The sequence below is a fragment of the Saccopteryx bilineata genome, chromosome 4, assembly GCF_036850765.1.
Source record: "Saccopteryx bilineata isolate mSacBil1 chromosome 4, mSacBil1_pri_phased_curated, whole genome shotgun sequence".
Classification (NCBI taxonomy): Eukaryota; Metazoa; Chordata; class Mammalia; order Chiroptera; family Emballonuridae; genus Saccopteryx; species Saccopteryx bilineata.
Window position 1 is genome coordinate 126,213,780 of NC_089493.1, and position 18,268 is coordinate 126,232,047.

Sequence of the window (18,268 nt, forward strand, 5' to 3'; positions counted from 1 at the left end):
TTTTTGGAATATGTGTTCTATATCTTTAAAGTATGTCATTGGTATTTTAATTGGTATTGCATTGAATTTATAAATTACTTTGGGTAATACAGACATTTTAATGATGTTTATTCTTCCTACCAATGAGCATGGTATATGCTTCCACTTGTTTGTATCTTCCTTGATTTCTTTTATCAATGTTTTATAATTATCCTAGTACAAGTCTTGAGTCTCCTTGGTTAAATGTACTCCTGGATACTTTTTTTTTTTTGGTTGTAATAGTGAAGGGGATTGTTTCCTTAATTTGTCTTTCTGACGGTTCATTGTTGGTGTATAAAAATGCCTCTGATTTCTGAGTATTAATTTTATATCCTGCCACTTTGTTGAATTCATTTATCAGGTCTAGTAGTTTTTTGACTGAGACTTTAGGATTTTCTATATACAATATCGTATCATCTGCAAATAATGATAGCTTTACTTCTTCTTTTCCAACTTGAATGCCTTTTATTTCTTCTTCTTGTCTGATTGCTGTGGCTAGGACTTCCAGAACTATGTTGAATAAGAGTGGTGAAAGGGGGCACCGCTGCCTTGTTCCTGCACTTAAAGGGATTGCTTTTAATTTTTGCCCATTGAGTATGATGTTGGCTGTGGGTTTGTCATAGATGGCTTTTTATCATGTTGAGGTATGTTCCCTGTATTCCCACTTTGTTGAGAGTTTTGATCATGAATGGGTGCTGGATTTTATCAAATGCTTTTTCTGCATCTATTGAAATTATCATGTGGTTTTTCTCCATCCTTTTGTTTATGTGATGAATAACATTGATAGATTTGCGAATATTGTACCAACCTTGCCTCCCCAGAATAAATCCCACTTGATCATGGTGTATGATTTTTTCCATATATTGTTGGATCTGGTTTGCTAATATTTTGTTGAGGATTTTAGCATCTATATTCATCAGGGATAGTTTTCTATAATTTCTATAATTTCCTATAATTTTCTTTTTTTGTGTTTTCTTTGCCTGGTTTTGAAATCAGGATTATGCTCGCCTCATAAAAGGAACTTGGAAGTCTTCCTTCCTCTTGAATTTTTTGAAATAGCTTGAGAAGGATAGGAGTTAGTTCTTCTTTGAATATTTGGTAGAATTCACTTATGAAGCCGTCTGGTCCAGGACTTTTCTTTGTTGGGAGTTTTTTGATAACTGTTTTGATCTCATTTGTTGTAATTGGTCTGTTTAGGTTTTCTGATCTTCCAGATTGATTTTTGGAAGATTGTATGTTTCAAAGAATTTGTCCATTTCATCTAGGTTGTCTAGTTTTTTGGCATACAGTTCTTCATAGTATTTTCTTACAATCCTTTGTATTTCTGTTGTGTCAGTTGTTATTTCTCCCCTCTCATTTCTAATTTTATTTATTTGAGTCCTCTCTCTCTCTCTTTCTTGGTGAGTCTAGTTAAAGGTTCATCCATCTTGTTTACCTTTTCAAAAAACCAGCTCCTAGTTTCATTGATCCTCTGTATTGTTTCTTTAGTCTCTATGTCATTTATTTCTACTCTGATCTTTATTATTTCCTTTCTTCTACTAGCTCTGGGCTTTACTTGCTGTTCTTTTTCTAGTTCTTTTAGATGCAGGGTTAAGTTGTTTATTTGAGCTTTTTCTAGCTTCTTAAAGTGTGCCTGTAGTGCTATGAACTTCCCTCTCAGTACTCCTTTTGCTGTGTCCCATTAATTTTGAGTTGTTGTATGCTCATTATCATTCGTTTTTAGGAATTTTTTTATTTTTTCTTTGTTCTCATTCTTGATCCATTTGTTATTTAACCTGCTATTTAGTTTCCATGTTTTTGAGAATTTTTGAGCTTTTCTATTGTGGTTGATTTCTAGTTTCATGCCATTGTGATCAGAGAAAGTGCTTGGTATGATTTCAGTCTTCTTAAATTTGTTGAGACCACTTTTGTGCCCTGACATGTGGTCTGTCCTAGAGAATGTACCATGAGCACTTGAAAAGAATGTATATTCTGCTGCATTACGGTGAAAGGTTCTGAAGATATTTATTAAATCGAATTTATCTAGTGTGTCCTTTAAGTCTGCTGTTTCTTTGTTAATTTTCTTTCTTGAGGATCTATCTAGTGATGTTAGTGAGGTATTGAAATCCCCTACTATTATAGTGTTGCTGTTGATCTCGCTTTTTATATTCATCAAGGTCTGCTTTATATATTTAGGTTCTCCTATATTAGGTGTGTGGATATTTATAATAGTTATATCTTCCTGTTGGATTGCTCCCTTTATCATTATGTAGTGGCCTTCTTTATCTCTTAATATTCTTTGTTTTAAAGTCCATTTTGTCTGGTATAAGTATTGCTACCCCAGCTTTTTTTTCATTTCCATTTGCATGTAATTTTTTTTTTCATCCTTTACCTTCAACCTATGTGCATCTTTTGTTCTAAGGCAGCGGTTCTCAACCTGTGGGTCGCGACCGGCGGGGATCGAACGACCAAAACACAGGGGGCACCTAAAGCCATCGGAAATACGTATTTCATTTAAAAATGTATTGTATAATAAATATGTATTAGGCGACCCCTGTGTTTTGGTCGTTCGACTCCCGCAGGGGTCACGACCCACAGGTTGAGAACCGCTGTTCTAAGGTGTGTCTCTTGTAGACAGAATATGTACAGGTTCTGTTTTCTTATCCATGCAGCTACCCTATGTCTTTTGATTGGATCATTTAATCCATTTACATTTAAGGTTATTATTGATATGCAGTTGTTTATTGCCATTTTATGCTTTAAAGCTGTATTCCTCTTTTGCTATATTCTTTTCCCACTTTGATCTGTTTACACCATGCCCCTTAACATTTCCTGCAGCATTGGTTTGGTTGTAATGAATTCCTTGAGTTTTTTTTGTCTGGGAAACTTTTTATTTCTCCTTAAATTTTTTTTTCTATTTTCTAGTTTTTTATTGGTATTTTTGCTATTTGAATCTCATTCATCTTTTGTTTTCTTTTTAAATAAATTTTTATTAATGTTAATGAAGTGACATTAATAAATCAGGGTACATATATTCAAAGAAAACATGTCTAGGTTATCTTGTCATTCAATTATGTTGCATACCCATCACCCAAAGTCAGATTGTCCTCTGTCACCTTCTATCTAGTTTTCTTTGTGCCCCTCTCCCTCCCTCTAAGCCTCTCCCTCCTTCCCTCCCGCGTCCTCCCTCCCCCCACCCCTGGTAACCACGACACTCTTGTCCATGTCTCTTAGTCTCGTTTTTATGTTCCACCAATGTATGGAATCATGTAGTACTTGGTTTTTTCTGATTTACTTATTTCACTCCGTATAATGTTATCAAGATCCCACCATTTTGTTGTAAATGATCTGAAGTCATTATTTCTTATGGCGGAGTAGTATTCCATAGTGTATGTGTGCCACATTTTCTTTATCCAGTCTTCTATTGAAGGACTTTTTGGTTGTTTCCATGTCTTGGCCACTGTGAACAGTGCTGCAATGAACATGGGGCTACATGTGTCTTTACGTATCCATGTTTCTGAGTTTTTGGGGTATATACCCAGTAGAGGGATTGCTGGGTCATAAGGTAGTTCTATTTTCAGTTTTTTGAGGAACCACCATACTTTCCTCCATAATGGTTGTACTACTTTACAGTCCCACCAACAGTGGATGAGAGTTCCCTTTTCTCCACAGCCTCTCCAACATTTGCTATTACCCATCTTGTTGATAATAGCTAATCTAACAGGGGTGAGGTGGTATCTCATTGTAGTTTTGATTTGCATTTTTCTAATAACTAATGAAGATGAGCATCTTTTCATATATCTGTTGGCCATTCGTATTTCTTCCTGGGAGAAGTGTCTGTTCATGTCCTCTTCCCATTTTTTTAATTGGATTGTTTGTTTGTTTGTTGTTGAGTTTTATGAGTTCTTTGTAAATTTTGGATATTAGGCCCTTATCTGAGCTGTTGTTTGAAAATAACATTTCCCATTTAGTTGGCTGTCTGTTAATTTTGATGTCAGTTTCTCTTGCTGAGCAAAAGCTTTTTATTCTGAAGTAGTCCCATTCATTTATCTTTGCCTTCACTTCTCTTTCCTGTGGAGTTAAGTTCATAAAATGTTCTTTAAAACCCAGGTCCATGAGTTTAGTACCTATGTCTTCTTCTATGTACTTTATTGTTTCAGGTTTTATATTTAGGTCTTTGATCCATTTTGAATTAATTTTAGTACAAGGGGACAAGCTGTAGTCGAGTTTCATTCTTTTGCATGTGGCTTTCCAGTTTTCCCAACACCATTTGTTGAAGAGGCTTTCTTTTCTCCATTGTGTGTTGTTGGCCCCTTTATCAAAAATTATTTGACCATATATATGTGGTTTTATTTCTTGGCTTTCTATTCTGTTCCATTGGTCTGAGTGTCTATTTTTCTGCCGATACCATGCTGTTTTGATTGTCGTGGCCCCATAATACAGTTTGAAGTCAGGTATTGTAATTCCCCCAGCTTCATTCTTTTTCCTTAGGATTGCTTTGGCTATTTGGGATTTTTTATAGTTCCATATAAATCTGATGATTTTTTTGTTCCATTTCTTTAAAAAATGTCATCGGAATTTTGATGGGAATTTTATTAAATTTATAAATTGCTTTGGGTAATATGGCCATTTTAATTATATTTATTCTTCCTATCCAAGAACAAAGAATATTTTTTCATCTCATTGTGTCTTTTTCTATTTCTCTTAACAATGCTTTGTAGTTTTTGTTATATAGGTCCTTTACATTCTTTGTTATGTTTATTCCTAGGTATTTTATTTTTTTTGTTGTAATCGTGAAGGGGATTATTTTTTTGAGTTCGTTTTCTAATATTTCATTGTTGGCATATAGAAAGGCTATGGACTTTTGTATGTTAATTTTGTATTCTGCGACCTTACTGTATTGGTTTATTGTTTCTAGTAATCTTTTTGTGGAGTCCTTCGGGTTTTTGATCTATAGGATCATATCATCTGCAAAAAGAGATACCTTTACTTCTTTTCTGATATGGATGCCTTTTATTTCTTTGTCTTGTCTGAATGCTCAGGCCAGAACTTCTAGCTCCACGTTAAATAAGAGTAGAGAGAGTGGACAACCCTGTCTTGTTCCTGATTTAAGGTGGAAAGTCCTCAGTTTTATGCCATTTAATATGATGTTGGCTGATGGTTTATCATATATGGCCTTTATCATGTTGAGATATCTCCTTTAATTTTAAATGATAGCCTTGCTGGATAAAGTAGTCTTGGTTGTAGGTTCTTTTTCTGCATTACTTTGAACATTTCTTGCCATTCTCTTCTGGCTTCAAGTGTTTCTGTTGAGAAGTCTGATGTCATTCTTATGGGGGCTCCTTTGTAGGTGATAGCCTTTTTTTCTGTCACAGCTTTTAATATTTTCTCTTTATCACTTAGCTTTGGTATTTTAATTATGATGTGTCTTGGTGTAGGTTTCTTTTGGTTTCTTTTTAGTGGAGTTCTCTGTCCTTCTTGAATTTGTGAGAGTTTCTCCTGCATTAATTTAGGGAAGTTTTCAGTTATGATATGATTGAACAAAGCCTCTATTTTTTTGTTCTTTCTCTTCTTCTTCAGGAACCCCTATTATGTGGATGTTATTTCTCTTTATGTTGTCACAGAGGTCTCTAAGAGTTTCCTCAGACTTTTTTTGTCTTTTTTTTTTCTTCTCTGCTTTCATGCCTTCATTCCAGTTGTCCTCCAACTCGCTGATTCGATCCTCAGCTCTATCCATCCTGTTTTTAATTCCTTCCATTGTGGTCTTCATTTCTGATATTGTATTTGTCATCTCCGATTGATTCTTTTTTAATATTTCAATATCCTTTTTTATACTTGCTATTTCTTTTTTGTATTTTTATGAAGCTTGAAACGGGGAAAGACAGACAGACTCCCGCATGCGCCCGACTGGGATCCACCTGGCTCACCCACAAGGGGGCAATGCTCTGCCCACCAGAGGGCAATGCTCTGCCCCTCTGGGGTGTCGCTCTGTTACAACCAGAGCCACTCTAGCGCCAGGGGCAGAGGCCAAGGAGCTATCCCCAGCACCCGGGCCATCTTTGCTCCAATGGAGTCTCGCACCAGGAGCGGAAGAGACAGAGAGTAAGGAAAGGGGGAGAGGTGGAGAAGCAGATGGGCGCTTCTCCTGTGTGCCCCGGCTGGGAATCGAACCCGGAACTTCTGCATGCCAGGCCGACGCTCTGCCACTGAGCCAACCAGCCAGGGGCTATTTCTTTATTTACGTGTTTGTGCTGACCATCCATTGTTATTCTAAGATCCCTAAGCATCCTTACAATCATTATTTTAAACTCCGAATCCGAAAGTTTGATTATTTCCATATCACTCAGTTCATCTCCTGGAGGTTTCTCTTGTGGTTTCATTTGGATTGCACTTCTTTGTCTTCTCATTGTGTCTGTGTGTCTGGGTGTTTTCTTTGTAGAACTGGTTGAGTCTAGGCTTGGTGTTGTCTGCCTTCAGTTTTCACTTGTGTTGTTTCTAGGTCTTCTGGGGTTGGCATCAGCTATTATTTGTAATCCACTTTCAGATTTGGGCTGTTTGAAGTCTTGATTTGTTTGTTTTCTTAACAGGTGATTGTCTTGTTTGCTGATCTCAGCAAAGGGCTTATTTGAAACTATTCAGGAATGCGGTGGGTGTGACCTGAGGCTCTGAAGTCCTCTTCTGCCAGTTAATTTCTCTGGGGGCGGGTTGCTTTCTCAGCTTCAGTAGGGGGAGATGTATCTCAGATCTCTATGGAGACCTGAGTTACTGCCCCTCTTCCCCACTTCTGTTTTCAACTGTGTCTTGTTGCGCTGATTGGCACTGGAGAGATGTCAGTATCTCTGTGACCTGGAAGTACTTTTGTATTTTGCTTTGTGGAAGGATCAGCCCCTCCCCCAGTAATGGCTCCCTCCAGCACAGAATGAGTCACCTTTCATGTCATCACCTGTATTTGTCTCCCCCTCACCATCCGTCTCTCTCTTTCTCTCCTTTCATTTTGGAAGAGAAGCGGGCCCTTTCAATGCACCTTGTTCCCTGGTTGCCAGGCAAGTGGCTGTGTATTTACTGCTCTTTTCCTGGCCTCACTTACCCCCCTCTTCCTGTAAGCAGGGGAGATTCAGGCGCTCTCTACCAGGTTTGTTGTGGCTTCTTCTTTGCTCCTTGGTTTTTGAAAGCTGTTACTGTATGTAGTTCAGATTTGGTTTTTCACGCTGATTGTTCATAAATTAGTTTATAATCCAGTTCGGTGGTGTGAGCTGGGAGTCTGTGCGTCTGCCTACTCTGCTACCATCTTCAGGTCTATTTGTAGGTTTTTTTTATTAATTGCAACAATTTTTTTATTTCCTGAAATTTTATTAAGAATGCAGTGGATTTTTGTATATTGATTTTTGCATCCTGCAACTTTACTGTATTTGTTTACTGCTTCTAATTGTATTTAGGGTTTTTTACATAAAAAACATGTCATTTGCAAAAAGTGACACTTTTAGTTCTTAATTACCAATCTCAATGCCTTTTATTTCTTTCTCTTGCCCGATTGCTCTGGTTAAGAATTCAAAAACTATGTTGAGTAAGAGTGGTGAGAGTGGGCATCCTTGTCTTGTTCCTGATTTAAAGGAAAAGCTTTCAGTTTTTCATCACTGAGTATGATATTAGCTGAGGGATTGTCATATATGGCATTTATTTATTGTTATGGTACTTTCCTCTGTACCTATTTTGAGTATTTTAATTATAAATGGATGTTATATTTTATCAAATGCTTTTTCTCCATCTATTGATAAAATCATATGCTTTTTCTCCTTTGTTAATTTGGTGTATTAAATTGATTGATGTGCATATGTTGAACCCCAATTGATCATGATTTATTGTTTTTTAAGTATTGTTATATTCAATTTTCTAGTATTTTGTTTAGAATTTTATATTGATCTGTAGTTTTCCTTTTGTGTGTTGTCATTGCCAGGTTTTGGTACCAGGGTTATGTTGTCCTCATAAAATCACTTAGGAAATATTGCCTCTTCAGTTTTTTGGAAGGTATTAAAAAGGCTAGATCTCAGATCTTCTTTGAATGTTTGGTAGAACTCACTAGTGAAGCCATCTGGTCCTGGCCTTTTATTTTGGGGGAGGTTTTTTTGTTTGTTTTTTTGGTTTTGTGTGTGTGTGTGTGTGTGTGTGTGTGTGTGTGTGTGTGTGTGTGACAGACACAGAGAGAGAGAGAGATAGGGACAGACAGGAAGGGAGAGAGATAAGAAGCATCAGTTCTTCGTTGTGGCCCCTTAATTCATTGATTGTATTCTCACATGTGCCTTGACTGTGGGGCTACAGCAGAACGAATGACCCCTTGCTCAAGCCAGCAACCTTTGGGCTCAAGTCAGCGACCTTGGGCTTCAAGCCAGTGACCTTTGGGCTCAAGCTGGTGACCATGGGGTCATGTCTGTGGTTCCACGCTCAATCCATCGACCCCGTGCTCAAGCTAGTGAGCCCAAACTAAAGTCAGTGACCTCGAGGTTTTGAAACTGGGTCCTTTGCATCCCAGTTTGATGCTCTATCCACTGCGCCACTGCCTGGTAAAGCTTAGGGGAGGTTTTTGATGGTTGTTTTAATTTCCTCACTGTTGTTCAGTCTATTTAGATTTTCCAATTCATCATGATTGAATCTAGGAAAGTTATATATTTCTATGAATTTATCTACTTCTTGGTTATTCATTCTGGTGGCATATAGTCTTTCATGGTAATCTAGTATGATCCTTTGTATTTCTGTGACGTCTGTGGTACTTTTTCATTTCTGATTTTGTTTATATGAGTTTTTTCTCTTTTTTCCTTGGTGAGTAGTGAGGAGTTTGTCAATTTTATGAATCTTTTCAAATAAAAAGCTTTTCATTTATTTATTTTTGTTTTCTATTTCATTCAATTCTACTCTAATTTTTTTTTTCATTTTTCTGAAGCTGGAAACAGGGAGAGACAGTCAGACAGACTCCCGCATGTGCCCGACCGGGATCCACCTGGCACGCCCACCAGGGGCAATGCTCTGCCCACCAGGGGGCGATGCTCTGCCCATCCTGGGAGTTGCCATGTTGCGACCAGAGCCACTCTAGCGCCTGAGGCAGAGGCCACAGAGCCATGCCCAGCACCCGGGCCATCTTTGCTCCAATGGAGCCTTGGCTGCAGGAGGGGAAGAGAGAGACAGAGAGGAAAGCGCGGCGGATGGGTGGAGAAGCAAATGGGCGCTTCTCCTGTGTGTCCTGGCCGGGAATCGAACCCGGGTCCTCCGCACGCTAGGCCGACGCTCTACCGCTGAGCCAACCGGCCAGGGCCCCTACTCTAATTTTTATTTCCTTTTTTCTGCTGATTTTGGGTTGCCTTTGTTGTTCTTTTACTAGTTCTTAATATGTAATGTTAGGTTGTTTACTTGGGATTTTTCTTGTTTCTTGAGCTAGGCCTGTAATGATATGGACTTCCCTCTTATTACTGCTTTTGCAGCATCCCAGAAGTTTTGATATGTCATATCATCATTCTCATTTGTTTTTATATATTTTTTATCTTAACTTTTATTCCTTCTTTGACCCAGTCACTTTTTAGTAGTATCTTGTCTAATCTCCACATACTTATGGTTTTTTTTTTACTTCCTCTTTGTATTTTGTTTCTAATTTCAAAACACTGTCGTCAGAGAATATGCTTGGTATGATTTCAGTCTTGTTACATTTTGTGGTTCTACATATGGTGTATCCTTGAGAATGTTTCATGAACACTGGAGAAAAATGTATAATCTGATATCTGGGATAAAAGACTCTGGATGCAGTTATACCCATTTGATTTATCTTTACTGATATTCTGTTTGGATGATTGATCTAGACTGTCAATCAAGTGTTAAGTTCTGCAACTATGTTTGTGTTTTTGTCTGTATTGGCCTCTTGTTCTGTTAGTAGTTGCTTTATATATTTCAGTGCTTCCTGATAGGGTGCATATATATATGAAGTGTTATGTCTTCTTGATGCAGTGTCTCTTTTATCATAATAAAATTTCCAATGTTTTCTCTTGTCTCTGTTGTTATTGAAATCTATTTTGTCAGATATTAGTATGGCTACACCTGCCTTTATGTGGATGCTATTTACTAAGAGAATCATTTTGCATTCTTTCATATTGAGACTGTCTTTGTCTTTGCAGCTTTTTTTTTTCTTTTGAAGAAGGAGGAACTGCTGAAACAGTTCATCAGCATTTGTCCCTAAGACAGCAGTCTTTATAGTGGAAACACCATAAGTAAATATTTGCTGTCTGTCTATAGATTAAAGGGGGAATATGGCAAATGCTGAAAAGCCATGATCTTTGTGCCCCTCCCCTCCCCCAACCCCCCTCCCTCTCCTCCCCTCACCCTGTAATCCCAACCCTGTTGTCCATGACTTTGAGTCTCATCTTTATGTCCCACCTATGTATGGAATCATATAATTCTTAGTTTTTTCTGATTTACTTCTTTCGCTCAGTATAATGTTATCAAGGCCCATCCATGTTGTTGTAAAAGATCCTATGTCATCATTTCTTATGGCTGAGTAGTATTCCATAGTATATATATACCAAAGCTTTTTAATCCACTCGTCCTCTGACGGACACTTGGGCTGTTTCCAGATCTTTGCTATTGTGAACAATGCTGCCATAAACATGGGGGTGCATTTCTTCTTTTCAAATAGTGCTGTGGTGTTCTTGGGGTATATTCCTAACAGCGGTATAGCTGGGTCAAAAGGCAGTTCGATTTTTAATTTCCTGAGGAATCTCCATACTGTTTTCCACAGTGGCTGCACCAGTCTGCATTCCCACTAGCAGTGCAGGAGGGTTCCCTTTTCTCCACATCCTCGCCAGCACTTATTCTGTGTTGTTTTATTGATGAGCGCCATTCTGACTGGTGTGAGATGATATCTCATTGTGGTTTTAATTTGCATTTCTCTAATCATTAGTGATGTTGAACATTTTTTCATATGCCTTTTGGCCATCTGTGTGTCCTCTTTGAAGTGTCTATTCATTTCTTTTGCCCATTTTTGGATTGCATTGTTTGTCTTTCTTGTATTAAGTTTTACAAGTTCTTTATAAATTTTGGTTATTAACCCCTTATCAGACGAAATGTCAAATATATTCTCCCATTGTGTAGTTTGTCTTTTTATTCTGTTCTTATTGTCTTTAGCTGTGCAGAAGCTTTTTCGTTTGATAAAGTTCCATTTGTTTATCCTGTCTTTTATTTCACTTGCCTGTGGAGACAAATCAGCAAATATATTGCTGCGAGAGATATCAGAGAGCTTACTGCCTATGTTTTCTTCTAAGATGCTTATGGTTTCACGGCTTACATTCAAATCTTTTATCCATTTTGAGTTTATTTTTGTGAGTGGTGTAAGTTGGTGGTCTAGTTTCATTTTTTTGCAGGTAGCTGTCCAATTTTCCCAACACCATTTGTTGAAGAGGCTATCTTTACTCCATTGTATTTCCTTTCCTCTTTTGTCAAATATCAGTTGTCCATAGAGCTGTAGGTTTATTTCTGGGTTCTCCATTCTGTTCCATTGATCTATGTGCCTGTTCTTATACCAGTACCATGCTGTTTTGAGTACAATGGCCTTATAATATAACTTGATATAGGAAGTGTGATCCCTCCTGCTTTATTCTTCCTTTTCAAGATTGCTGAGGCTATTCGTGTTCTCTTTTGGTTCCATATAAATTTTTGGAATATGTGCTCTATATCTTTGAAGTAAGTCATTGGTATTTTTATCGGTATCGCATTGAATTTATAAATTGTTTTGGGTAATATAGACATTTTAATGATGTTTATTCTTCCTAACCCTGAGCACGGTATATGCCTCCACTTATTCGTATCTTCCCTGATTTCTTTTATCAATGTTTTATAATTTTCTGAGTACAAGTTTTTAATCTCCTTGATTAGATTTATTCCTAGGTACTTTATTTTTCTGGTTGCAATGGTAAAGGGGATTGATTCCTTAATTTCTCTTTCTGACAGTTCAGTATTAGTGTATAAAAATGCCTCTGATTTCTGAGTATTGATTTTATATCCTGCCACATTGCCGAATTCATTTATCAGGTCTAGTAGTTTTTTGACTGAGACTTTAGGTTTTTCTATGTACAATATCATATCATCTGCAAATAATGATAGTTTAACTTCTTCTTTTCCAATTTGGATGCCTTTTATTTCTTTTTCTTGTCTGATTGCTGTGGCTAGGACTTCCAGAACTATGTTGAATAAGAGTGGTGAAAGGGGACACCCCTGCCTTGTTCCTGATCTTAAGGGGATTGCTTTTAATTTTTGCCCATTGAGTATGATGTTGGCTGTGGGTTTCTCATAGATGGCCTTTATCATGTTGAGGTATGTTCCCTGTATTCCCACTTTGCTGAGAGTTTTGATTATGAATGGGTGCTGGATTTTATCAAATGCTTTTTCTGCATCTATTGAAATTATCATGTAGTTTTTCTCCTTCCTTTTGTTTATGTGATGAATCACATTGATTGATTTGCGAATATTGTACCATCCTTGCCTCCCAAGAATAAATCCCACTTGATCATGATGTATGATTTTTTTCATATATTGCTGGATTCGGTTTGCTAATATTTTGTTGAGGATTTTTGCATCTAAGTTCATCAGGGATATTGGCCTATAATTTTCTTTTTTTGTGTTGTCTTTGCCTGGTTTTGGAATCAGAATTATGCTCGCCTCATAAATGGAGTTTGTAAATCTTCCTTCCTCTTGAATTTTTTGAAATAGTTTGAGAAGGATAGGAGTTAGTTCTTCTTTGAATAGTTGGTAGAATTCACTTGAGGAGCCATCAGGCCCAGGACTTTTCTTTTTTGGGAGTTTTTTGATAGCTGTTTCAATCTCATTTGTTGTTATTGGTCTGTTTAGGTTTTCTCATTCTTCCAGATTGATTTTTGGAAGATTATATGATTCAAGGAATTTGTCCATTTCATCTAGGTTGTCTAGTTTTTGGCGTACAGTTCTTGAGAGTATTTTCTTACAATATTTTGTATTTCTATTGTGTCAGTTGTTATTTCTCCACTCTCATTTCTAATTTTATTTATTTAAGTCCTCTCTCTTTTTTTCTTGGTGAGTCTCATTAAAGGTTCATCGATCTTGTTTACCTTTTCAAAGAACCAGCTCCTGGTTTCACTGATCCTCTGTATTGTTTCTTTAGCCTCTATGTCATTTATTTCTGCTCTGATCTTTATTATTTCCTTTCTTCTACTAGCTCTGGGCTTTACTTGCTGTTCTTTTTCTAGTTCTTTTAGATGCAGGATTAAGTTGTTTATTTGAGCTTTTTCTAGCTTCTTGAGGTATGCCAGTAATGCTATAAACTTCCCTCTCAGGACTGCTTTTGCTTTGTCCCATAAATTTTGAGTTGATGTATGCTCATTATTGTTTGTTTCTAGGAATTTTTTAATTTCTTCTTTGATCTCAATGTTAACCCATTTGTTATTTAATAACATGCTATTTAGTTTACAAGTGTTTAAATGTTTTTCAGTTTTTCTATTGTGGTTGATTTCTAGTTTAATGTCGTTGTGATCAGAGAAAGTGCTCGATATGATTTCAATCTTCTTAAATTTGTTGAGACCACTTTTGTGCCCTAAGATGTGGTCTATTCTAGAGAATGTACCATGAGCACTTGAAAAGAATGTATATGCTGCTGTTTTAGGGTGAAAGGTTCTGAAGATATCTATTAAATCGAGTTGATCTAATATGTCCTTTATGTCTGCTGTTTCTTTGTTAATTTTCTTTCTTGAGGATCTATCTAATGATGTTAATGGGGTATTCATATCCCCTACTATTATAGTATTGCTGTTGATCTCGCCCTTTAAGTCCATCAAAGTCTGCTTTATATATTTAGGTGCTCCTATATTAGGTGCTTAGATATTTATAATAGTTATATCTTCCTTTTGGATTGCTCCTTTTATCATTATGTAGTGTCCTTCTTTATCTCTAACTATGGTCTTTGTTTTAAAGTCCATTTTGTCTGATATAAGTATTGCTACCCGGCTTTTTTTTTCATTTCCATTTGCATGAAATATTTTTTTCAATCCTTTTATCTTTAGTCTGTGTGCATCTTTTGATTTAAGTTGTGTCTCTTGTAGACAGCATATGTATGGGTCCTGTTTTCTTATCCACACAGCTACCGTATGTCTCTTGATCGGATCATTTAATCCATTAACATTTAAGGTTATTAGTGATATGTAATTGTTTATTGCCATTTTTTTTCTTTAAAACTGTATTCCTCTTTTGTTGTATTCTTTTTTTTTCCTTTGATCTGTTTACAACAGGTCCCTTAGCATTTCTTGCAGCCTTGGTTTGGTTGCCGTGAATTCCTTGAGTTTTTTTTTTGTCTGTAAAGCTTTTTATTTCTCCTTTCATTTTAAATGATAGCCTTGCTGGATAAAGTAGTCTTGGTTGTAGGTTCTTGTTCTGCATTACTTTGAATATTTCCTGCCATTCCCTTTTGGCCTCAAGTGTTTCTATTGAGAAGTCAGAAGTCATCCTTATGGGGGCTCCTTTGTAGGTGATAGTCTTTTTTTCTCTAGCCGGTTTTAATATTTTCTCTTTATCACTTAGCTTTGGTATTTTAATTATGATGTGTCTTGGTGTTGGTTTCTTTGAGTTTCTCCTTAGTGGAGTTCTCTGTGCTTCCTGAACATGTGAAATGTTTTCCTGACTTAATTGGGGGAAGTTTTCTGCTATGATTTGTTTGAACAAAGTCTCTATTTCTTGTTCTTTCTCTTCCTCTTCAGAACCCCTATGATGCGGATGTTATTTCTCTTCATGTTGTCACAGAGCTCTCTTAGAGTTTCCTCAGACTTTTTGAGTCTCTTTTCTTTTTTCTGCTCTGCTTCCGTGCCTTTATTTATCGTGTCCTCTAACTCGCTGATTCAATTCTCTGCTTCATCCATCCTGCTTTTAATTCCTTCTGTTGTATTCTTTATTTCAGATATTGTATTTTTCATTTCTGACTGATTCTTTTTTATTATTTCAATGTGCTATTTTATATTTGTTATCTCTTTATTTAGGTTTTCGTAATGGCCATCTGTGGTTGTTCTAATATCTTTGAGCATCCTAACAATCGTTAATTTAAACTCTGCATCTGGTAATTTGGTTATATCTGATTCACTTAGGTCCTTTTCTGGGGATTTCTCTTGGTTTATTTGTGTTGTATTTCTCTGCCTCCGCATTTTCTCTTCATGGGAGTGGCTGTGATCACGTGCTCGGGTGTACAAGCGTTGGTGGCCTTGGCCTTTGCCCCCCCCCCATGTGTGACATTATGCTCGGTCCTGAGGGCACTGGAAGCACCTTTGCTCAGCTGCGGGTCTCCGCCTGTTTCCAGGCTTTTGCCCTGCCCTTGCAGGAGGAGCCCGCTCAAGGAATGGCTGCTAGCCTTGGCTCTCTGTCTTTGCAGCTTTGATGTGTCTCCTGATGTCAACATATGGTTGGGTTTTGTTTTTTGATCTAATCTGCTACTCTTTGTCTTTTTATTGGGGAATTTAACTCATTCACAATTAGGGCAATTATTGATACATGAGGATTTTCTATAGTCCTTTCATCTTTTGTTTTTTGGTAGCTCTGTGCTTCCATTGATTCTTTTCTTTTGTGTTTCTATTTCCTCCTTTTTAAAGTTTCATGTCTAAGTTTTGTTTTGTGTGTGTGTGTGGTTACCATTAGGCTTAAGAAAAAGAAAGTTTCTTATATACAGTAGTCCTTTTTCTTTTGAATGCATCTGATCTCCATCCTGCTTTACAAATTCAGTCCTTTACACACTCCTCTTTTACGTTATTGTTGCCACAAATTATCCCTATTTATGCTGTAAGGTTTTTGGTGATCTTACTCATAGTTTTGTGATCTTTTGTTCTTTGTTTCAGGTAGAATAACCCCCTGAGTATTTCCTGCAATAGAGGTCTTCTGGTGATAAATTCACTCAGCTTCTGCACATTTGGAAAAGTCTTTATTTCTGCTTCATATTTAAAAGATACCTTTGCTGGATACATTATTCTTGTCTGGTAATTTCTCTCTCTCTTTCAGTAGCTTAAATATTTGGTTCCACTCTCTTCTAGCTTGTAGAGTTTCTGCTGAGAAATCCAGTGACAATCTAATAGGTTTTTCTCTATAGGTTACTTTCTTCTTTTCCCTGTCTGCCTTGAGAATTCTTTGTCATTAATTTTGACAATATTAATTCAATGTGCTTTGGAGAGGGCCTTTTTGGGTTGAGGTAATTAGATTTCTGTTTGCTTCTTGGATATGAGGATCTAGGTCTTTTTATAGGCTTGGGACGTTTTTGTCAACTATTTGTTTGAATATGCTCTCCATCCCTTCTTCATCTCTTCTTTTTCTGGTATGCCTATTATTCTTATATAGGTCTTTTTGATGGAGTCAGATGGTTTTCATAGTTTTTTCTTTTTCTCAAGGGTCTCTCTCTTTCCTTCTGTGGTGTCATTTTTATATTTCTATTTTCAATATCGCTATTTTAAAGTTTCAGTCTCTTTGGCAAAGTACTCATTTTGTCATTTATTTGGTATCTGAGTTCATAAACTGCCTATCTGTTTTCTTGAATTTCATTGAGTTTTTCAGAACTGATATCATAAATTCTTTGTCACTTAGTTCACCTATTTTTATGTCTTTAAGTTTATTTTCTGGAGATTTTTCATTTTATTTCTGAGTTGCTTCATGGTATTTGATGAATTCCCTCTCTGTTCTGGGCATCTAGTAAATGTGATAAGAACTCTATTGTTTTCCAGTAGGTGGTGCTGAGTCACAAGTATTTTTTAGCTTTCTTGGATTGCTTTGGCTTTTCAGATCTCTATAGGGTAGTGGAAAATGCCTTGTGTTCTCTAGGAAGGTGGGTGTCCCCCCGGTGACCTGGTTGCCCAGGTACCAGGGGACCAACCCCACAGTGATGGGGCTCCAAATCTGTGAAATTTCAGTGCTGACCCTCCATAGTCATATACCACTCACTGTGCAGCCTTGATGTGTTGGAGTGTGGTGATTTGGGGGAAGCTGGCTGCCTTCTTTGTTGTTTTGCCCTTCCAGCAATGGTGACCAGTGAACCTCTAGCATTCCCCTGTGCCTCTTCCTAAGCCTGGGATTACTCACAGAGTGCACCCTTCCCTTAGGGAAAATGTGTTTCTGTAGTACCAGTTCTCAGGTTTGCAGATAATGTTCTCTGCACCCAACAGGAAGAGTAAGGAGTAGCAACTTACTCTGGGAGGTTAAGGGAAAGTGGCCAGGCTCTGTGGCCAAACAACTGCCGCTGCACCTCTGTGCTTTGTCCCTGCCCAGGTCACTGGGCTTAGCCACACTTCATACTGCCCATTCCTGTAGGAATACCTACTAAATCTCTTTGCTCCTCCTGGCTGCAGAGAGTGCCATTTGCAACCTGATACCTCTTCTCTCTGGGCTGAGCCCCACAATGAACTTGGGCTGCAGGGCTGCGTCTGTGACTCCTCTGAATTCTTCTCCCTTCTTGCTTTCCTGGTTCACTCCTACTTGTCTACCCTTAGATGTTTCAATGTGCGGATCTCACAGACATGTTTGTGCATTGAGCAGGGCATCCTTTGTTGAATTATAGCTATTCAAATTGTGGAAACTTCAGGGGGAAAGACCAAGGGGATCTCTCATGCCAGCATTCCTCTGATGTCACTGAGATGAGAGACAGACTTTTAAATGTTTTCATATAAACTTGTACCTTAGTCCAATGGCTATATATTTTATTTTGGGTTTTTATGACAGACATATCTGAGATTTATGCCTGCTAATCATCTCTTCTTCATTTTTAACAGATTACCAAAATTGAAAATGTCAATCATTTGTGTGATTTGAGAGTTTTAAACCTTGCTAGGAACCTTTTAAGTTACATTGATAATCTTAATGGGCTGGATTCACTGACTGAACTTAATCTGAGACACAATCAAATCACTATGGTGGTGAGTATTCAACTGAAATATATGCACAATTCGTTACTTTTCTTTTAAGGAAATGAAATAAATGTTTCAGTATTGCTTTATGTAAAGTAAGCAGCTAAGGTAATTTTTTTTCTGAATTTAAATTGTGGATTTAATTATTAAGCTTTGTATTTTATTGATTTGGGAAGTATTAAGGTATTTTCCATTTTAAAAGATAAACATAAAACTAGGAACAGAATAGAAGTATTATTAATAAATGGATCAGCTGGCGTAAATATATACTGAATCCTTTCCTGTTTTGTCATGGTTATGAAATTAATAAGAAGGTTATTAGTGATTGCAAATTGATGAATTGTTGT

The 18,268-nt window shown here is 37.1% G+C and overlaps 1 protein-coding gene across 7 annotated transcripts in view; it reads left to right on the plus strand.

The window, feature by feature from the left end:
* Positions 1 to 18,268, plus strand: part of LRRC49 (leucine rich repeat containing 49) — a 196,527-nt gene that overhangs the window by 27,166 nt on the left and 151,093 nt on the right. For 6 of the 7 annotated variants that reach the window (XM_066277953.1, XM_066277955.1, XM_066277954.1 and 3 more), the window contains one exon: positions 17,787 to 17,930. The exons of the other annotated variant lie outside the window; for it this stretch is intronic. In XM_066277953.1, coding sequence (XP_066134050.1) covers positions 17,787 to 17,930 — 144 coding nt within the window. The remainder of the gene's footprint in view (positions 1 to 17,786; positions 17,931 to 18,268) is intronic. 7 annotated transcript variants of the gene reach the window in all.